The sequence below is a fragment of the Bactrocera latifrons genome, unplaced genomic scaffold (genome assembly GCF_001853355.1).
Source record: "Bactrocera latifrons isolate USDA-ARS-PBARC rearing strain unplaced genomic scaffold, ASM185335v1 scaffold_73, whole genome shotgun sequence".
NCBI classification, from domain to species: domain Eukaryota; kingdom Metazoa; phylum Arthropoda; class Insecta; order Diptera; family Tephritidae; genus Bactrocera; species Bactrocera latifrons.
The window spans coordinates 1309978-1325164 of record NW_017537412.1 but is presented as its reverse complement, the minus strand read 5'-3'; the positions used below and the strand labels follow the sequence as shown (position 1 = coordinate 1325164).

General features: G+C 38.2%; 2 protein-coding genes across 7 annotated transcripts in view; both read right to left on the bottom strand.

Moving 5' to 3' along the window:
- Positions 1–5099, bottom strand: part of LOC108976158 — a gene marked incomplete at its 3' end in the record, with an annotated part of 45481 nt that extends 40382 nt beyond the window's left edge. Inside the window, 9 exon segments of one of the 2 annotated variants that reach the window (XM_018945092.1) lie at positions 450–641; positions 708–959; positions 1034–1384; positions 1461–1581; positions 2702–3129; positions 3197–3307; positions 3418–4506; positions 4676–4918; positions 5082–5099. In XM_018945092.1, the coding sequence (XP_018800637.1) occupies positions 450–641; positions 708–959; positions 1034–1384; positions 1461–1581; positions 2702–3129; positions 3197–3307; positions 3418–4506; positions 4676–4765 (2634 nt within the window). 2 annotated transcript variants of the gene reach the window in all.
- A 2474-nt stretch (positions 5100–7573) lies between these two features.
- LOC108976142 (carboxypeptidase D) overlaps positions 7574–15187 on the bottom strand; it is a 49335-nt gene continuing 41721 nt past the window's right edge. For 2 of the 5 annotated variants that reach the window (XM_018945067.1, XM_018945068.1), the window contains 7 exons: positions 14842–15174; positions 14597–14784; positions 13252–13281; positions 12806–13101; positions 12564–12740; positions 11477–11569; positions 7574–8209 (listed from right to left, as the gene is read on the bottom strand). In XM_018945067.1, the coding sequence (XP_018800612.1) occupies positions 8060–8209; positions 11477–11569; positions 12564–12740; positions 12806–13101; positions 13252–13281; positions 14597–14784; positions 14842–15174 (1267 nt within the window). In that variant the 3' untranslated portion in view covers positions 7574–8059. Of the gene's footprint in view, positions 8210–9093; positions 11133–11476; positions 11570–12563; positions 12741–12805; positions 13117–13251; positions 13282–14596; positions 14785–14841; positions 15175–15187 lie in introns of those variants that run through there. The other 3 variants (XM_018945071.1, XM_018945069.1, XM_018945070.1) reach the window with 3 other exon arrangements.

Sequence of the window (15187 nt, the reverse complement as noted above, 5' to 3'; positions counted from 1 at the left end):
CTCTATGAATCAATGCATTTATAGTGTTGTTGCATTTTCGACGTTTTGTTTTTCACCGACGTTGCTGCCACTTTCGTTGTTTGCTGAATAATTGTTTCTTGAGTACTTTTCACAAATACGATTTTGAATTATGTAACACTGGAATATTTACTACTACACTACGAATTTCGAATATTTTTTTTTTGCGGTCGTTGCAATTCGTTTTTATGCATTTAGCTTATTGCTCGGTTGCGACATCTGATTCACACAACTCAAATGAGTATTTAACGGTTGTCGACGTTGGCGTTGACTTTGGCATTAAGTATTCGAGTCTTATATTCTAGAATACGAGTATACATAATAGAGTTAAAGGGTTAAAGGCTTGGCTATATGCAAAACTTTGCAGTCATGCACAGTGCGGAAAGATTGACCCGAAATATATTAACGGTAAATAATGTTTGTGTACTCACCTTCTTCTCGATCACCGAGCCGAGAGTTTGCATAATAGGCTGCAGCACCTGACGCATTTGTTCCTTTGTCACAGTTTGTAGTGCCTCAATGAGCGCCTTGTTAAGTGTCGGCAATTCCTCGGAGTTCATGCTCGGTTCGGCTGGTGGCGCAATCGGATCCACAGCGATATTCTGTGCGCTTTGAAAGAGACCCTACGTGGTGGCAAAAAAGCATTAATTGGGCAAAGTTTTATTGCAGTCGAGATATCCAAAACTTACCGAACTCCTTGCCAAATCGTTGATATGCGTGGAAATTTGATCGCCATCCGGTTTAGTGATTACCATTTGGGATGTTTGCGGTACGGGCGCAGTTTCGGTGTTTGATTTTGCCTTCGTTGTTGTTGTGCTCGGTTTCAGCACACGTCGCAATTTCGGTTTGCGACGGTGATTGTAGTGATTCTTCGGCACCAGCTTCGGCTCGTACATATTCAGATCGTTCATGAACATTTTCAAGCTGTAATTGGAGGCAGTCTGGAAGTGTAGTGATTTTAGAAATAGAATAATATATTAATTGAAATCTGTTGTAGAAAGGAATGTGAAAACACCTTGTCGAAACTTGCTTTACGGTAATTATCGCGTGCCGTAAGGAAACGTTCCTCGTGCATATCCTCCAAGAAACCGAGAAACTTGGCGCAACGTTCTTTGAGACACTCGATTATTGCATCGTTGCGATCGAAGATTTGCTTCTCCAAACAAATGCTCACTGTGGTGCTGGCCAACTCGATGAGCGTGTTCAGCTTTTGCGGCACCTGATCGAGCAGAAAGTAACGGAGTTGTTTGTAGTATGTCTGCAGTGATTGATGGATGAGCGTAAATATGTTATGTACACGCTGTGTAGCCTCATTGGAGACGGCACTGCAGAGTTGCTCTACCGAAACAACACGGAGATCTTCGATCTATCAAAAATGGTGTTTTCCAAATAAGTAAAATTGAAAATGTTTTAAATAAAAAAAAAAAAAGTGTTTGCATTACCATGCCCTTTAAGGGATAGAGAAAATTACGCGAGAATCTCACAGAGAATTCGAAGGCGTTCTTCTGACGTCTGGTCTTCTCATAATGACTATCCGGCACGTAGAGCTCCAGTAAGCTTATGCTGATGAAATAGAAGAGATGAGTGTCATCAATAGAAATAGAAATGTTAGGTTAGGTCGAATGAGCAGATGAAATATGGTGAAGAAAAGGAAATGTATGTCAAAATTTTGTTTTGAAGTAAAAAAAATCAATATTTGGCTTTATTAGTTCGAAGCCTGTAACCATCCTCTCAATCAAGTTTTGAAAAACTTGTGTTATTATAGGCGGCATTATTTTGCACATAATTAGGCGAAGATTCCTTTCTAACTGCTCAATTCTTACTGGTTCATCAGCGTGAGTCACATTACATTTCTTCACAAGAAGAGGTCTAACAGATCCAAATCGGATAATCTAGCACACACCGGCTTGGACTATGGAATTAAAATTCACGCACTATTGGGCTGTAATTCTCGTGGGTCTCTTTAACTATATCTTCCGTTCCAAAAACGTCTCTTAGAAACTTTATTTCTATTTCGAATGACTGCTGGGTCTTTAAAGAACTATTTACATGGTAGAAGGAGGTTCCTCACGTTCTACTGACGACCAGCGCCGTCTCATTTGCATACATGTCGTTAACAAGGAACGAACTTAGGATCAACGGCCCTAGTTGGCACTTCTGACCCTTGTCCAAAGATGAGAACCTGTCAGTTATTTTCAAAGAAACATTCCCATCTTCTTTAGATGTCAATATTTCATGAATTTAAATTCCAACTTATAGAAGTAATCCCGTTTCTACTAATATTTTTAATACCCACCAAAGCTAAACTGATAAGCTTCCATATATATTCTTAACCTCAATGGCTTGTGTGATGTCCAATATATAAATTATTTCCTTGAATTTCTAGACCATTCCGAAACGAGGCTCAGTGGTGCATCAGTTTTGATTATCTACAATTTCGAGGCGTAAAGCACAGTTTAGTTCTGCTATTATGACTTTGTACTCCCTTTGATGGCTGTATTGAGATAAGATCTATAGGGGTTGGGAAACTATAACGTTCTATCTTTCGACCAAGCCAAAGAGGCTGATAGGATACAGTCAAAACGATATATGAACTTTTAAATAGTTCACTGCCTTTTTTGAGAGACATTCCCCACATCTAAAGAAGTATTTATCTAAGTTTATACTTGAAATTAAAACATACCGTAATTTATCCAGCGTTTCGATAATACGTTCCTGTGTGCTGGTCATTTTTGCAAAAATCGCCATTTTCTCCATTTTCAAATCTTCAATAGACTTAGTCAAAATTATGTTTTTCATGGAACGCAACTCGTTGGAACTGATTTGGTTCAATTGGGCGTTACGCTCCTTATGTGGTCTCGGTGTGGTTGTTGAGGATCTCTTGCCACCTGAACGTGGTGTGCCTAGCGAAGACTTCTCAGCGGGCGAAGTGGTATCCGGACTACGGGCTGTTGACTTTTTGCGCGGATTTGGTTTGACTTCTTCAGCTGGCTTATTCTTCGTTTTGGCGCACTTCTTCTTGGTATCTTTGCTAGCTGCGATAGATGGCTCCTTCTCCACTGTTGGTGCGGGAGATTTCGTGTTGCGATTTTTGACAACCATTTTAAATTGCTGGAGAAGGTCGAATCAAAATATGCATTATTTTTGAATATTTATTTGTTTGTCTTATGTCACTTACATTCTGCTTCAAAGCCGCTTTCTTGTCTTCTTCGCGCTCGTCGGTCAAATCAGAGTATCTTAATGGTGAGACATTCTTCAAGAAACTCAAGTTCATGTTTGGAATTTCCGACTACAAAAAAATGTAAACAAATACAATTAAATAAATAAATAAAAATAAACGGCACAATTTCTATTTTTGTGTTTTGGTGCGAGTTTCTTTTCGATTTATTGCGTACATACTTCGAGTTCGACAAACTCTGCGAGGCCTCCGCTGCCATTCGAATTGTTCGTTAACTCTTCGGTTATGGGACGCGCACCACAATATTTTGTGTATTGTTCGCGCTCCAGCATCTCGTACTCCAAATCGCTATCCTCTATTTCGTAAGTCGACGGGTTGTCGTCGTAACTGTTGAGCGCATAGGTGAGCGCCATATTCGGCAAACTCGGCGGTGGCGACATATTCTTCAACATCATTTCCGGCGCGCTGATCTGTATGGGCAATTGCAGCTCATGCGAATGCATTGTGTAGGTGACATTGGTCGGCAAACGTTCGGATTTCTCCGAGAATTCGGCGAACCTTATTTCAGCTGAATGCGCTGTCTCCATGGCCGGCTTCGCGCAGATTTCCACCCATTTCGCTTGCGGTTGACGAAATTCCTCAACCACCGTCGGCATTACAGTTCTCGATGCGAACAGTTCATCCTCTTCCGGCACATCGGGTAATTTACACAAACCGCTATGCAGTTCGCGTCGCATATGTGGCATGTGCATGGCGTGTGTTTCGTAAAGCGGTTCGTGAGGCAAGTCAAATGGATTGCAGAGTATCTGATCCTCCGAAGTGGGTTCCGAACCATATAAATCACCATCCCCAACGCAATTATCATCGCCATATTCATACGGATTACAGAGCACCCTCGGCGACTGACGCGGCTCGACCGCCCCGCTGCCACTGGGAAAATCATTTGCCGAGTTGCGTAGTATACTTTTCAATGCCATTGATGGTTGCATGGATTTCGTGGTCTCTTTCGGTTTTGCATAGGTGTCGGTTGAGTTTTGTCTACGCAAGTCGCCATAGCTCTTCACTTTGCCGATCAGCTGATTGATCTCCGTGTCACTTAAGTTGCGCACACGTCCGCCTGTGTCACCGCGCGACACATGCGTCTCGACATCCGCATCACGTCGGTAGGGTGTGTGTGTATCATTGATGCATGGCATTTTCTTTGCTTTGCAAAGCCGATTCAGTATTTCCTTTTTGCGATTACGTTCATGGTCCGGATCGGTCTGTTGTACCTTCTGTATCAGACGTTCCAAATGCTCGGGGCGTGTGTACTGCGACGAAGGGTTAGTTGAAATATTGTTTTTAAAATGTAATGAATTAAAAATACTAACAAAAATAATATATGTAAAAACAAAAAAACGGTTCATGAAAAAAGAATTTTTATACTACGCAGTTTTGCTCAGCCGCTTCTAACCTCAAATTATTTTCGCTATATTTTACCTTAAACTCGAAATTCCTCGTTGTCGTGCTCAAGACGGGATCATCGTGCAGCGAGAATCCGTAGAATTTCTTACCATCGAATTCATTCATCTTCAGTTTTTAGAGTTTTTATAGTTTTTATTTTCGCTTCAATTTTGGCTCTTCCGTCGTACGTTTCTCGTTCGTCTGCCGTTAACTGCTTCAGTTTCTAGCTTACCAATGCAGTTACTCTCTGTTTCAGTTGTTGGTGTGTTCCACAGACGCCTGGTGAATTGTCAAAAATTTTCAATACAAAAATTGCAAAAACCAATTATCAAATATAAAGTGTTATAAAAAAACTTTTTGTAAATGTAAAATTGACAAAAATATATTCACGACTGAATAATAATTTTTTTTTCGTATTTTCTTCAATGCTGAAGTAACTTACAAAGCTGCCTGAGCCAACGAAATTCAAAAACAATTTTTGTAATACAAATGGCAATTGAAAATAGCTAAAATATTGAAATTGCCCTTTTGAGGGAATAGTGCAAAGAGAAGTATGCGTGTCTGCTGGCTTTGAGTTATCGCATTCAATGCTCGTCGATTGGTTTAGTGAGCTGCGCAGGTGGTGGCTTTATCATATGGTTAGGGAACAGTTGGCTATAAAATATGCTTAGTTGGTTATAAAAGGGGTTGAAGGACTAAATACTTATGAATATATTTATATAATTGAGTTATAAGAGAGCCGAAGAGTGAATATTTCAGTCAATTTTTGAGTAGCAAGAATATAATGAATTACAGAAAAAAGGTAGGAGAGAGAGAGTTAATTTGGGTTTGCAGTTTATATTCACCATTAAAAAAAAGACCTTAAACTTTGCGAACACTAGTCCTTATAAATGAGTTCATACATACATAGTTAGGTTTGTGATTACCATACAGCACGAATTTCTTAAGAATACTAAGATTAAGTGGAAAGCGAGGTTAGATAGTTGGAAGATAGAAAATAATTGAGGCTTTGCACTGCGACCTATGGTCTATTGTGCCCTCTCCTATATCACAGTGCTCCATCATCATAAACAATGCCAGGAGCTGGCTGGGCTCGACTGAAGTGATGTCATCCCTTTCCATGTAGATGGAACCTAGGACTTTGAGCACGCTTCTACAAATTGCTGGGCAATCTAGAATCTGGATTTTCGGTTTACCATATACACATGGGATGTTACTTTTCTTGTTCTGATTTGAGAAACTAGAAAATAATAATAGAAAAAAAAAATTTCAAGAAAACACTTAGCGTGACTGCTTATTCTCAGCCGCCATCTTACGAGTTCTCTTACATTGTCGAATAGGCGTGCATGTGGTACGACTGAAAATCTCTGTCGGATGCTAATAGTCAAAGTTGTATGGAGGAAGGTGAGATGAAAGCCTTCAGGTACTTTCTCCTCCACTGCCACAATATACTGGTTCTCAGCTGTCCAAGTAGGCTTCGTTTTCGGGTTGACTTTTAAATGGATTTGGATTGACTTTTTAACCGAATATTAAGCGAGCTTAAACATTATTTGTTATATAGAACGGTATTGTGGTCTTTCGTCGGATTGTATCGGACAAAAACATAGAAAACTTGATCACTCATACATCATTTCTGATGCTTCAACATTTATAACATTTTATACCAAATCGAGTAGGGATAATTAAAACAATATTTTGTGTAAAAAAAATAATTATTAGAGATATGAGGAATTTTACATTTTATATGAATTTTTATAAATCCCTGGTTTTTTTTTTTCAAACAGGATCAATAAAATTAGTCAGAGATGTTACTGGCATTGCTGTACATTCGGAACGATCAGTGAAAACCATTTTGAAAGATCATTTGGGCATAAGAAAAGTAAAAGCACAATTGGTTCCAAAATTATTCAAGTTTTGTGACAAACAGCTTCGCGTTAAAACAATGCTATCCGTTTACCACTATGTCATGAAACCTATGTATATCACTAGCGAAGAGACTTGGATCTATGCTTACCACTCAGAAACAGGCAAAAGTGAGCCGAAACCGAAAAAATCAAGTCAAAGTAGGTCAAAAATCAAGGTTATGTTGACAGTTTTCTTCGATTATCAAGATGTGGGGCACTCCGAATTCCTTCCGACCGTCCAAACCGTCCACAAAAAACACTATTTGAGTGATTTTTTCGCCAAGTTTTTTTACCAATATCTTGCCGCAACCACCGTACAATCGCCAGATTCAACTTCGTGGGACTTCTGGCTCTTCAACAAACTCAAAGGACCGCTCCGGGGAAATCGTCGTCAATTGAGGACTTGAATCGTTATGCGCATTGAAGACCATTCCGGAAACTTACTTTAATAAGTGTAAGATTATTGGGGCCAAGGTAGATTTGGGCGGAATAACATCGATTTTGAAAAATAAATTAATTTAATAATTTTAAAATAATGAATAAAGTCTTACAATTTTTTGCTTAGTCGAAAATAAAAGTACGTTCCATTAATGGGTAGGTGAAGGTAATAACGAAGACATTGTAGGAAAGAAAAAATCTTCTCAAAACATTGGACAAAGAATATTAAATTAAGGTATCAAAGAAATGTTTATAATTGATGATTTCAGTATTGGCCTCAAGGCATCGAAGTTAAATGCAAATAATCAGCAACCTCGATTGCTTGTTCTATGTTTCAATGCGGACCTATGCGTATTCTTACTTCTAGTATTAAAAAACCGCAATATTTCCCTTTTTCAATAAATAAAAAATGTATTTCTTTATTAGTAAACGGTATAACTGTGAATAGTTTTAAAAAACTACATACAATAACAGTTATGAAACGGAAATAGATTTGAGTCTGCAACAAATGTTGCGATGGACAAAAGAGCCTTAAAATACTAAACTAATATTAAACATTTTAAAAGCTAAGTACTGGTTGTGTAATAAATACGTTGTTGTAAATATGTTTATATTTTCGTTTTGCTGCTTTTTGAACGCCATTATTGTCGCTTATACAGATAAATATGCATTTACAAAAATATTTCAGAATTTCCAACTCGCATACAATTTAATAATTTATTTAATTTAGAGATTTATTAGAACAATACAGGTAATTCGAATGTACCATTACGCTATGCAGGCAGTGTATTTTCACTGTTCACTCTCCTCTACACATTTATTTTCTCTTAACTTGATTACGGATAAAAGTCATACAACTTATTTGCTTATTTTGTACGTTACTACCCCTAAGAGTAGTGCATTGCTCTCGCCACTGCCCTTCCCACACGCCCTGCTGCGTCGGCGTCTCCCAACCTCACTGTGGTGAATCGAAATCCACTCGGCTGGCGATGTGAATAACGGTGATTACGATGAGGAAGGTCAGCAGCAGAAAGGCCACTTTCATATCGACGAAGAGGGCGAGTCAAGAGAGCAAAGATCAGCCGAAAATGTTCGAGTACAAACTGTTAAGGCCACTACTGATGGTGGAGAAAATGCCGCTGTCGCTGTAGGTCGGGCTAGATGGACGATAATGCTGTTGTGGTAGCGGCAGGGGGCGATAGAAGGGTACCGTAGTGCCTTCGTTGCGCTGCGAAAAGGTGAAGAGGGAGAAGAGACAATTGTTATATGAGAGGGACATAGTCGGTACAGGTAAAATTTTTGTGAGAATGTTTGATTTTAGTCATGCTGTGTGCGCGAGTGCCGTAAAGTATGCAATGCTTTGTGTATGGCGTGAATTTACACTGTGAAAAATAGTATGAATAATTAATTTTTTGCTGAAATGGCGAGAAATGTGTTATGGGCTTGTGAAGTTGTGATGCGGAGTGAAATTGCGTGCAAGTTTTTATTTTAGTAAATGTATATGTAAATGCATAGTTAATGGAATGAAATATTTACAATAACATTTCTAAGTTTAATTAATAATATTTATTTAAGGAAGCTACTAATATTTTATTAAAAATTATCATTTTCAAAAATATTAGTTACTGTTAAAAGCTTAGCAAAAAGATTAAACTATTTGAAATAGTTGAGAAAATATTTATTTTTTTTTTTTAATTAACTTATTTATATAAAAAAGTGCAGGTACTTATATGAAATTTGCTTTAATTTGTTTTCTAAAATACTTACTCATAGATACTATAATTGCGTAGGAGTGTTTTGGAGGAGGGGGCGTGTTACAAGCAGTTTATCCAGTACCAGCACAGAGCAAATAAAAATTGTTTAATATCTAAATTTTGTTTCAAAAAGACCTTAACCTCAAAATTATATTGAATAGCACATATTTTTACTAAAATATAACATATGTACAAAAAATAACTAGTAATGATCGGATTTGTTTTTGACTAAAAAAAATTCAAGGAAAATTGGCAAACAAATATTAAATTTTAACAAAGATGTCGAAATCGGATTGTTTGTAATTTTTATAAATAAAGATTAAGAAATTTAAAAAGAAATAACTGTGAAAATTTTTCGAGACTTTATTTTAATAGTTTTTTGAGAAATCAGTTCGCAAGCAAAATATTTACTACTTATTTTTTAGAGCTCTACTATTTGAGGTTGAGTAATCCCAAGAAAGACCTTCTAATAATATTTAGAAAGGGTTATTCAAAGGGTTATTTGTCAATAGCATTTTTTTGACAGATCCGGCGTAAGTCGTGCCAAGTAGTGATTTTATTTTTGTTCAGTATTGTTTGGCTGGGTTGTTTATCATGGAAATGCGCCATTTCCCATCTTGAGAGCCAACTTCCTGAAGAGATTCAAGAACTGCCATTTCATAAAGAATAAATAACGGTTTGCTGTGGCCAGGACTATCTGAGACATAACCCCAGTCAACATTTGAAAGAGATTATCTTCATAAAATAAATGCCAAAGAATGTTCCTTCAAATGATAATAAACATTCTACACTAAATTCGAAGAATCTGTATTTTTTCATTAAAATAGTAGTGAACCTTTTAAACGGATCACCCTTCATTTTCAAGCAAACTATTGTATCGAGTATTTTTTTAGACGTTTGGTTTATGTCAACAGGAACGCCCCGAATATTCTCTTGCAAAACATCAATCGTCTCGAGTTTATCTATGCAGAAAAGCGTCTTTACATAATCTTACAAAAAATAGTTCAACGGTCTTAAATCGCACCATTTGAAGGTCACAGCATAGACCCACGAGGCGAGATAATGCGCTCACCAAAACCTTTATTCAATAAATGGCATGTTCGTTGGTTGTATTGCAATAGTGTCGTATTGTTCGAACCAAAGGTCGTCCAAGTCAACATCCACCAAATCAGGATTGAAAAAGAATTAAACGTGACTCTATAGCGTTCCTTATTGATATTAACATTAGGGCTGTATTACAGCATCATTTTTGAATTTTCGCATTAGTTGGATTTTGTAAGCCCTCAAATCAAGAACCGCCATGGACTCATTTAGATCTTTTGTCTCAAATTTGTTTCTAACCAAATTTTGTTTGCGTAATCACTGCGAATGTTGGAAAATGCTTACGATGGTTCAGTTTTATCAAAAACATAATACTACGAGGGGTACGAAGCTTTTAAAAACCGTCGAGAGATCGTTGAAGACGTGTCTCGTTCTGGAAGACCTTCGAGCTCTTCAACTGATGAAAACATTAAAAAAGTGCCTCTTCTGGGCAAGTGTTAGAGAGATGGAAAGGGAGTTGACTTTCTTTCGCGAGTCCGTTCGAATGATTTTTTTGGATATTTGGGTCTGAAACGCTAGACTCGTCCCGATAAAGTTGAATTTTTATTTTTTTTTTTCAAAAAGCGTATCATAAACAGGTCTTTTTGGACAGGCTTAATCAATCTCAAATTCATGGAGACCATTATAATTGCCGATGAGACACTATTTTATGAATTTAACATGCAAACAAGCACAACAATCATCGGAATGGAGGGGAAAATGAGTCGAAACCAAAAAAACCACGCTAAATCCACTCAAAAATCAGAGCGATGCTCATTATTTTTTTCGGTATTTATGGTTTGGTGCATCATGAATTTGTTCCGGTGGAACAGACGGTCTTTAAAGATATTAATTGAGGCGTTTGCGTGAGAACATCCGTCGAAAACGGACTGAATTGTGGATGCTAATGCAACATCGCATCGAGTCACGGCAACGCAATGAATACCATCAGCCATTTTCGCTATGCTACATCCACATTAGGTTGCTATTTGCTTGGAAATTGTGTTTTTGAATATATTTTGAGACTAAAATGTACGACCTCATATATAGTAATTCTAGATTAGCTTAGTATAAAAATAAGTTTTCTTCAACCTTAAAATATATTTATTTACGCTTTTGGTTACACCGAAGATTTAACAAGAAAAAGATATTTAATTTTTTTTCAAAAATTTTTACCCACACTTCTATCTAAGACTTAAAACGTAATTAATTAATAGGAAATATTATTCTATCTTTATCACCACTACTAGTGCTCCAAATTGTTGTTAAATCATATCTCGCAGTTGTTGTTATTGTTGGTGGTGGTGAAGCAAGTAGCTGAAAACGCAATATATTTCCAAAATAAATCCCAAAAACCAATAAAAAATATTAATAATTGTGAAATTCAACAGTATTCAAGAAATACATAAGAGGAGTAGATTAAATATATATAAAAAAAAAGAGAAAAATATTGTTGCCACATTATAGTGTAGTTAAATAAATATAATTATATACAAGTATGAGTATATATAAATATTTACTTAAGTGCAGCATGCAGTTGCATTTTTGCTAGTTTTCAGCGGTTATATTCAATATAGATATTTATTATATTTACAAAGTATAAAAATATCATTTATGAACAAAGAAAAATATATTGAATGCAATAATAAATGCTTACTCACCTTTGAGGGGGTCAATGAGACATTTAGCAGGGTTGGATGTTGTTCGACAACAATGAATTCCACCTCACGTGGTGCGTAGCCCTCGGCAAAGACCTAGAAAAGGTAATACAATGTGTGAAGCAGAAATATATATAATTACGGGAGTTGTGTTAAGGTTAATTACAGTAAAATACAAAAACAAATTGAAACACAAAAGAAAAACGGTCTTAGACCAAGCATCCTCTGGGTAGCCAAAGAACATCCGTTTGAAGGCGAGCTAAAGTTACAAGGCGAATCAACTCCCCCTTCTACGGTTGTGTGCTGGATTTGAGACCCGCTACGTTAAAAAGTGCTGAAGGAAAAGTAAACAACAGCCAGCTGTGGTAATCTCGGCTGTAACCGCGTTTGCGGAGTCTACGCCAATGAAGAAGAAGAAGAAGAAGAAGAAGAAGAAGATGGCGTAGGTCTAAGCTAGTGCATTGTTATAGTAGAAAAACTGAAGAAAATATAATTTTCGGCCAAAAATTCTCCACAGCAGAACCAAGATGCTCAATAATCAGGGTAGATGAAACCATCTGAATTCCACAAAACGGTGGCTATCTCCTCTCCGTCGGATAGGACGATCTTCGTCTTCTTCGAAGCAGGTTAAGAGATTGTGGTCTTTCGTTATGTTATCCTGCGGTAGCTGTTTTTGGGATACCGATAATCAAAAACCGATGTGCGACTGTAACAGCATACAAGCTCTCTTTGATGCCATTGCAATGTTTTCTTCCAAAAACAAGAAGCGTATTGTTGATCGCTATTACTCTTTTTCCCTTTTTCCAAATCCCCAGATACATCCGATTACACAGAGGATCAAAACACAACTCTGACTCGTATTCGACTGAAATAGTGGACACCGAATGTATACTACTCGATTGGGGCGGGGAGTCTACATACTTAACGAACCACCCTCAATGCATTTGAGATATATCCAGAGCTCGATATCGATGACACTAAACTAACACTACTTGGTTAAACAGTTCTTCTTACTATTACAAATAAATACACTATTCCATAAATTTCTTCAATATATCCGAAGGAATATGGCAACTCGTAGCTTACTCACCTCTAATTTATAATAACCGGGCAGCAATATTCTCCAGAACTCGCCATGCTTTGTCGTCTGGAAACCGACATCACGTCCTTTAATCTTCAGCGAGGCGCGTTCAATAGGCGTACCTGTGGGATCCAACACGAATCCTTGCACACCACGATGAGCCTCAGCCAAAAATTTGATCATGGACTGAAGAGTTTAAAAAATTATGTTTTTATTTATGTATATTTAAGTGCTCTTAAATTCCTACTCACCAACTGATTATCCTCCCAGTACTTTTTCAACTCATATGCAGGTGGATATTTACAGCAGGATATTTCCAACGTCACCTCCATGCAACCATACCAAACGTAGTTGTAATCCTGCATGCCACCGGTGAGTGGATACCAGGCAGCGCCATTCGTAATGCCATTCTCAAAGGCGGGCGTTGCCGATTTACAAGCCACACCACGTGACATTTTTGCGTGATTCTTCGCATAGACGAGTGATAAATGCTTGAAGATGTCATCGTCCGGTGTGAGTGACGGAGCCGCCGAGTACGTTTGGAACACTACGCCCAGGGGACATGTTGGTGTTAAGGAAAAGGTGGGAAAGAGAGAAAAGTTGTTGAAAATTTTTGTATTTGATTTATTTATAAGGGCCATTATATGATAACATTTGTGAATTAATGGCTCGCAAACCGGAACTGGGCGTTACTCACTCGCGCATAAAGCCGACGATCGACAAATTCCTTTGAGCAGCCATGTTGTTGGTAGGGAATAGGAAAGGAAGTTGGTAATACAAATTTATTGATCGGCAAAATTTAAAATATATAAATAAATGAGCCAATTATGAGTAAAGTGGTGACGAGAGGGGATGAGAGCGATGTAGTGGTGTTATATAATATAATATATGGCGATGACCAGACATGCAGTTTTTGGATTTCCGTTGAGTTCAGGGTGCTATCGATTAGTGAGATAAGCTTACCTACAGTTGGGTCTAAATACAAAGTCTTTCAAGGAAAAAGTAATAAAGTTCCTCTTCGTTGGTTTTAAGGAGTTGGAAGAGAAACCTCTATTTTGATGACGACCACAGCATAGGTAATAAGGACTATCATTTAAGGACATGCTCTTGGAATGTCCTGTCCCGCTGCCCCGCTGGTTAATGTCCTCGTAAAAATAAAACGAAGTTATTCAACATATCGCTTATTTGCGCCTATGCCACGACGAAAGAGAAGGACGATGTGTCCAAATATGTCTTCTATGAGCGCTTGGCGCGCACCTATGAGAGCTGCCCCCGCCACTATGTCAAAATCGTGCTTTTTGACTTTAACGCCAGGGTGGAAAAAGAAGGTATTATTGGTACAACGATCGGTAAATTCAGCCTCCACGAAGGCACATTCCCAAATGGGTTGAGGCTGATCGATTGCACAGGGGCCGGAAATATAGTTATCTGTATTACTAGATTCCAGCATAAGAAAATTCGATGGAACGATGAGCTTTGTGAAATTTACGATGACATTGAATTAGAAGACAGCTAGGCTAGGTCGTGTCGTTCGAATACACGAAAGCGAAATTTCCGGCGAGGAAGAGGAAGACCTCCACTCCGTTGGCAAAACCAGATCTAGGAGGACTCGGCTTCGCTTGGAATCTCCAATTAGCGCCAGATTGCGAAAAGAAGAAACGTATGGCGCGCTGTAGTTAACTCGGCTATAACCGCGTAAGCTGTGTCTACGCCATTAAGGAAGAAGAAGGTGGTTCATGGGGCTGTGTAAAAGAGTTATTCTGAGAAGGATTAATGCCAGCATTCATAAAAAGTGGAGTTTTAATACAGCCTTCTCATGAAACCGCAGTTAGGGTTTTTTCTCTCAGGTATGATTTAAAAGCCTACAATTTAGTTGAGCCATCTTTGATCCTCTATGTGTCAATGTGGGTAAATTGTGGTCGTCAATCTAATCCCATTTCTTAATAAAGTAGTTCAAAGCTTGTATTTCGAAGTCACTATACGTTTTGAGTAATTTTATACTTGTTAACACCTCAAAAACACAGAACTTGTTATATACTTACTAGAGTTTGGCGTGTTGTCATAGGGGTAACTCGCCACTAAAGCCCCACCATGCAAACTGCCACTCAACACAAATTGTATTTTCGATATCCAATCCTTCACTGCATCGGTTTCGGGCTGTCCGCGCTTATTATTTTGCTTGAAATAGTCGGGGAAGTTGCGATTCAAATCGAAACCTCGGGCATTATATCTGCAAAAGTCAATATTATATCCATTAATAGCAACAACCATTACTGCTGCTGCTCACCTGCCCTGCCCACCATCACATGCGCCCTCCTTAGAAACCGCAAAACCATCCGGATTCATGGATGGCATGATGTGTATGCGTGTATTGTCAAGCAGCCATTTCACATACTGATCGGTACTATAGCTGGTAACGAAATACTGTATGAGATGGAGTAGCAACTCACGACCCACCGGCTCATTGCCATGGATATTGCCCACATATTTCACATCCGGTTTACCGATTATATGCTCGTAGGGTGAGGAAGATACCACCATAACCCAGAGATCGCGCCCTTGTATCGATTTGCCAATAGAGTAAAGTGCTGTTAAGTTGGGATAGCGGGCACTGGTCGCTCTGAAAGTGGGAC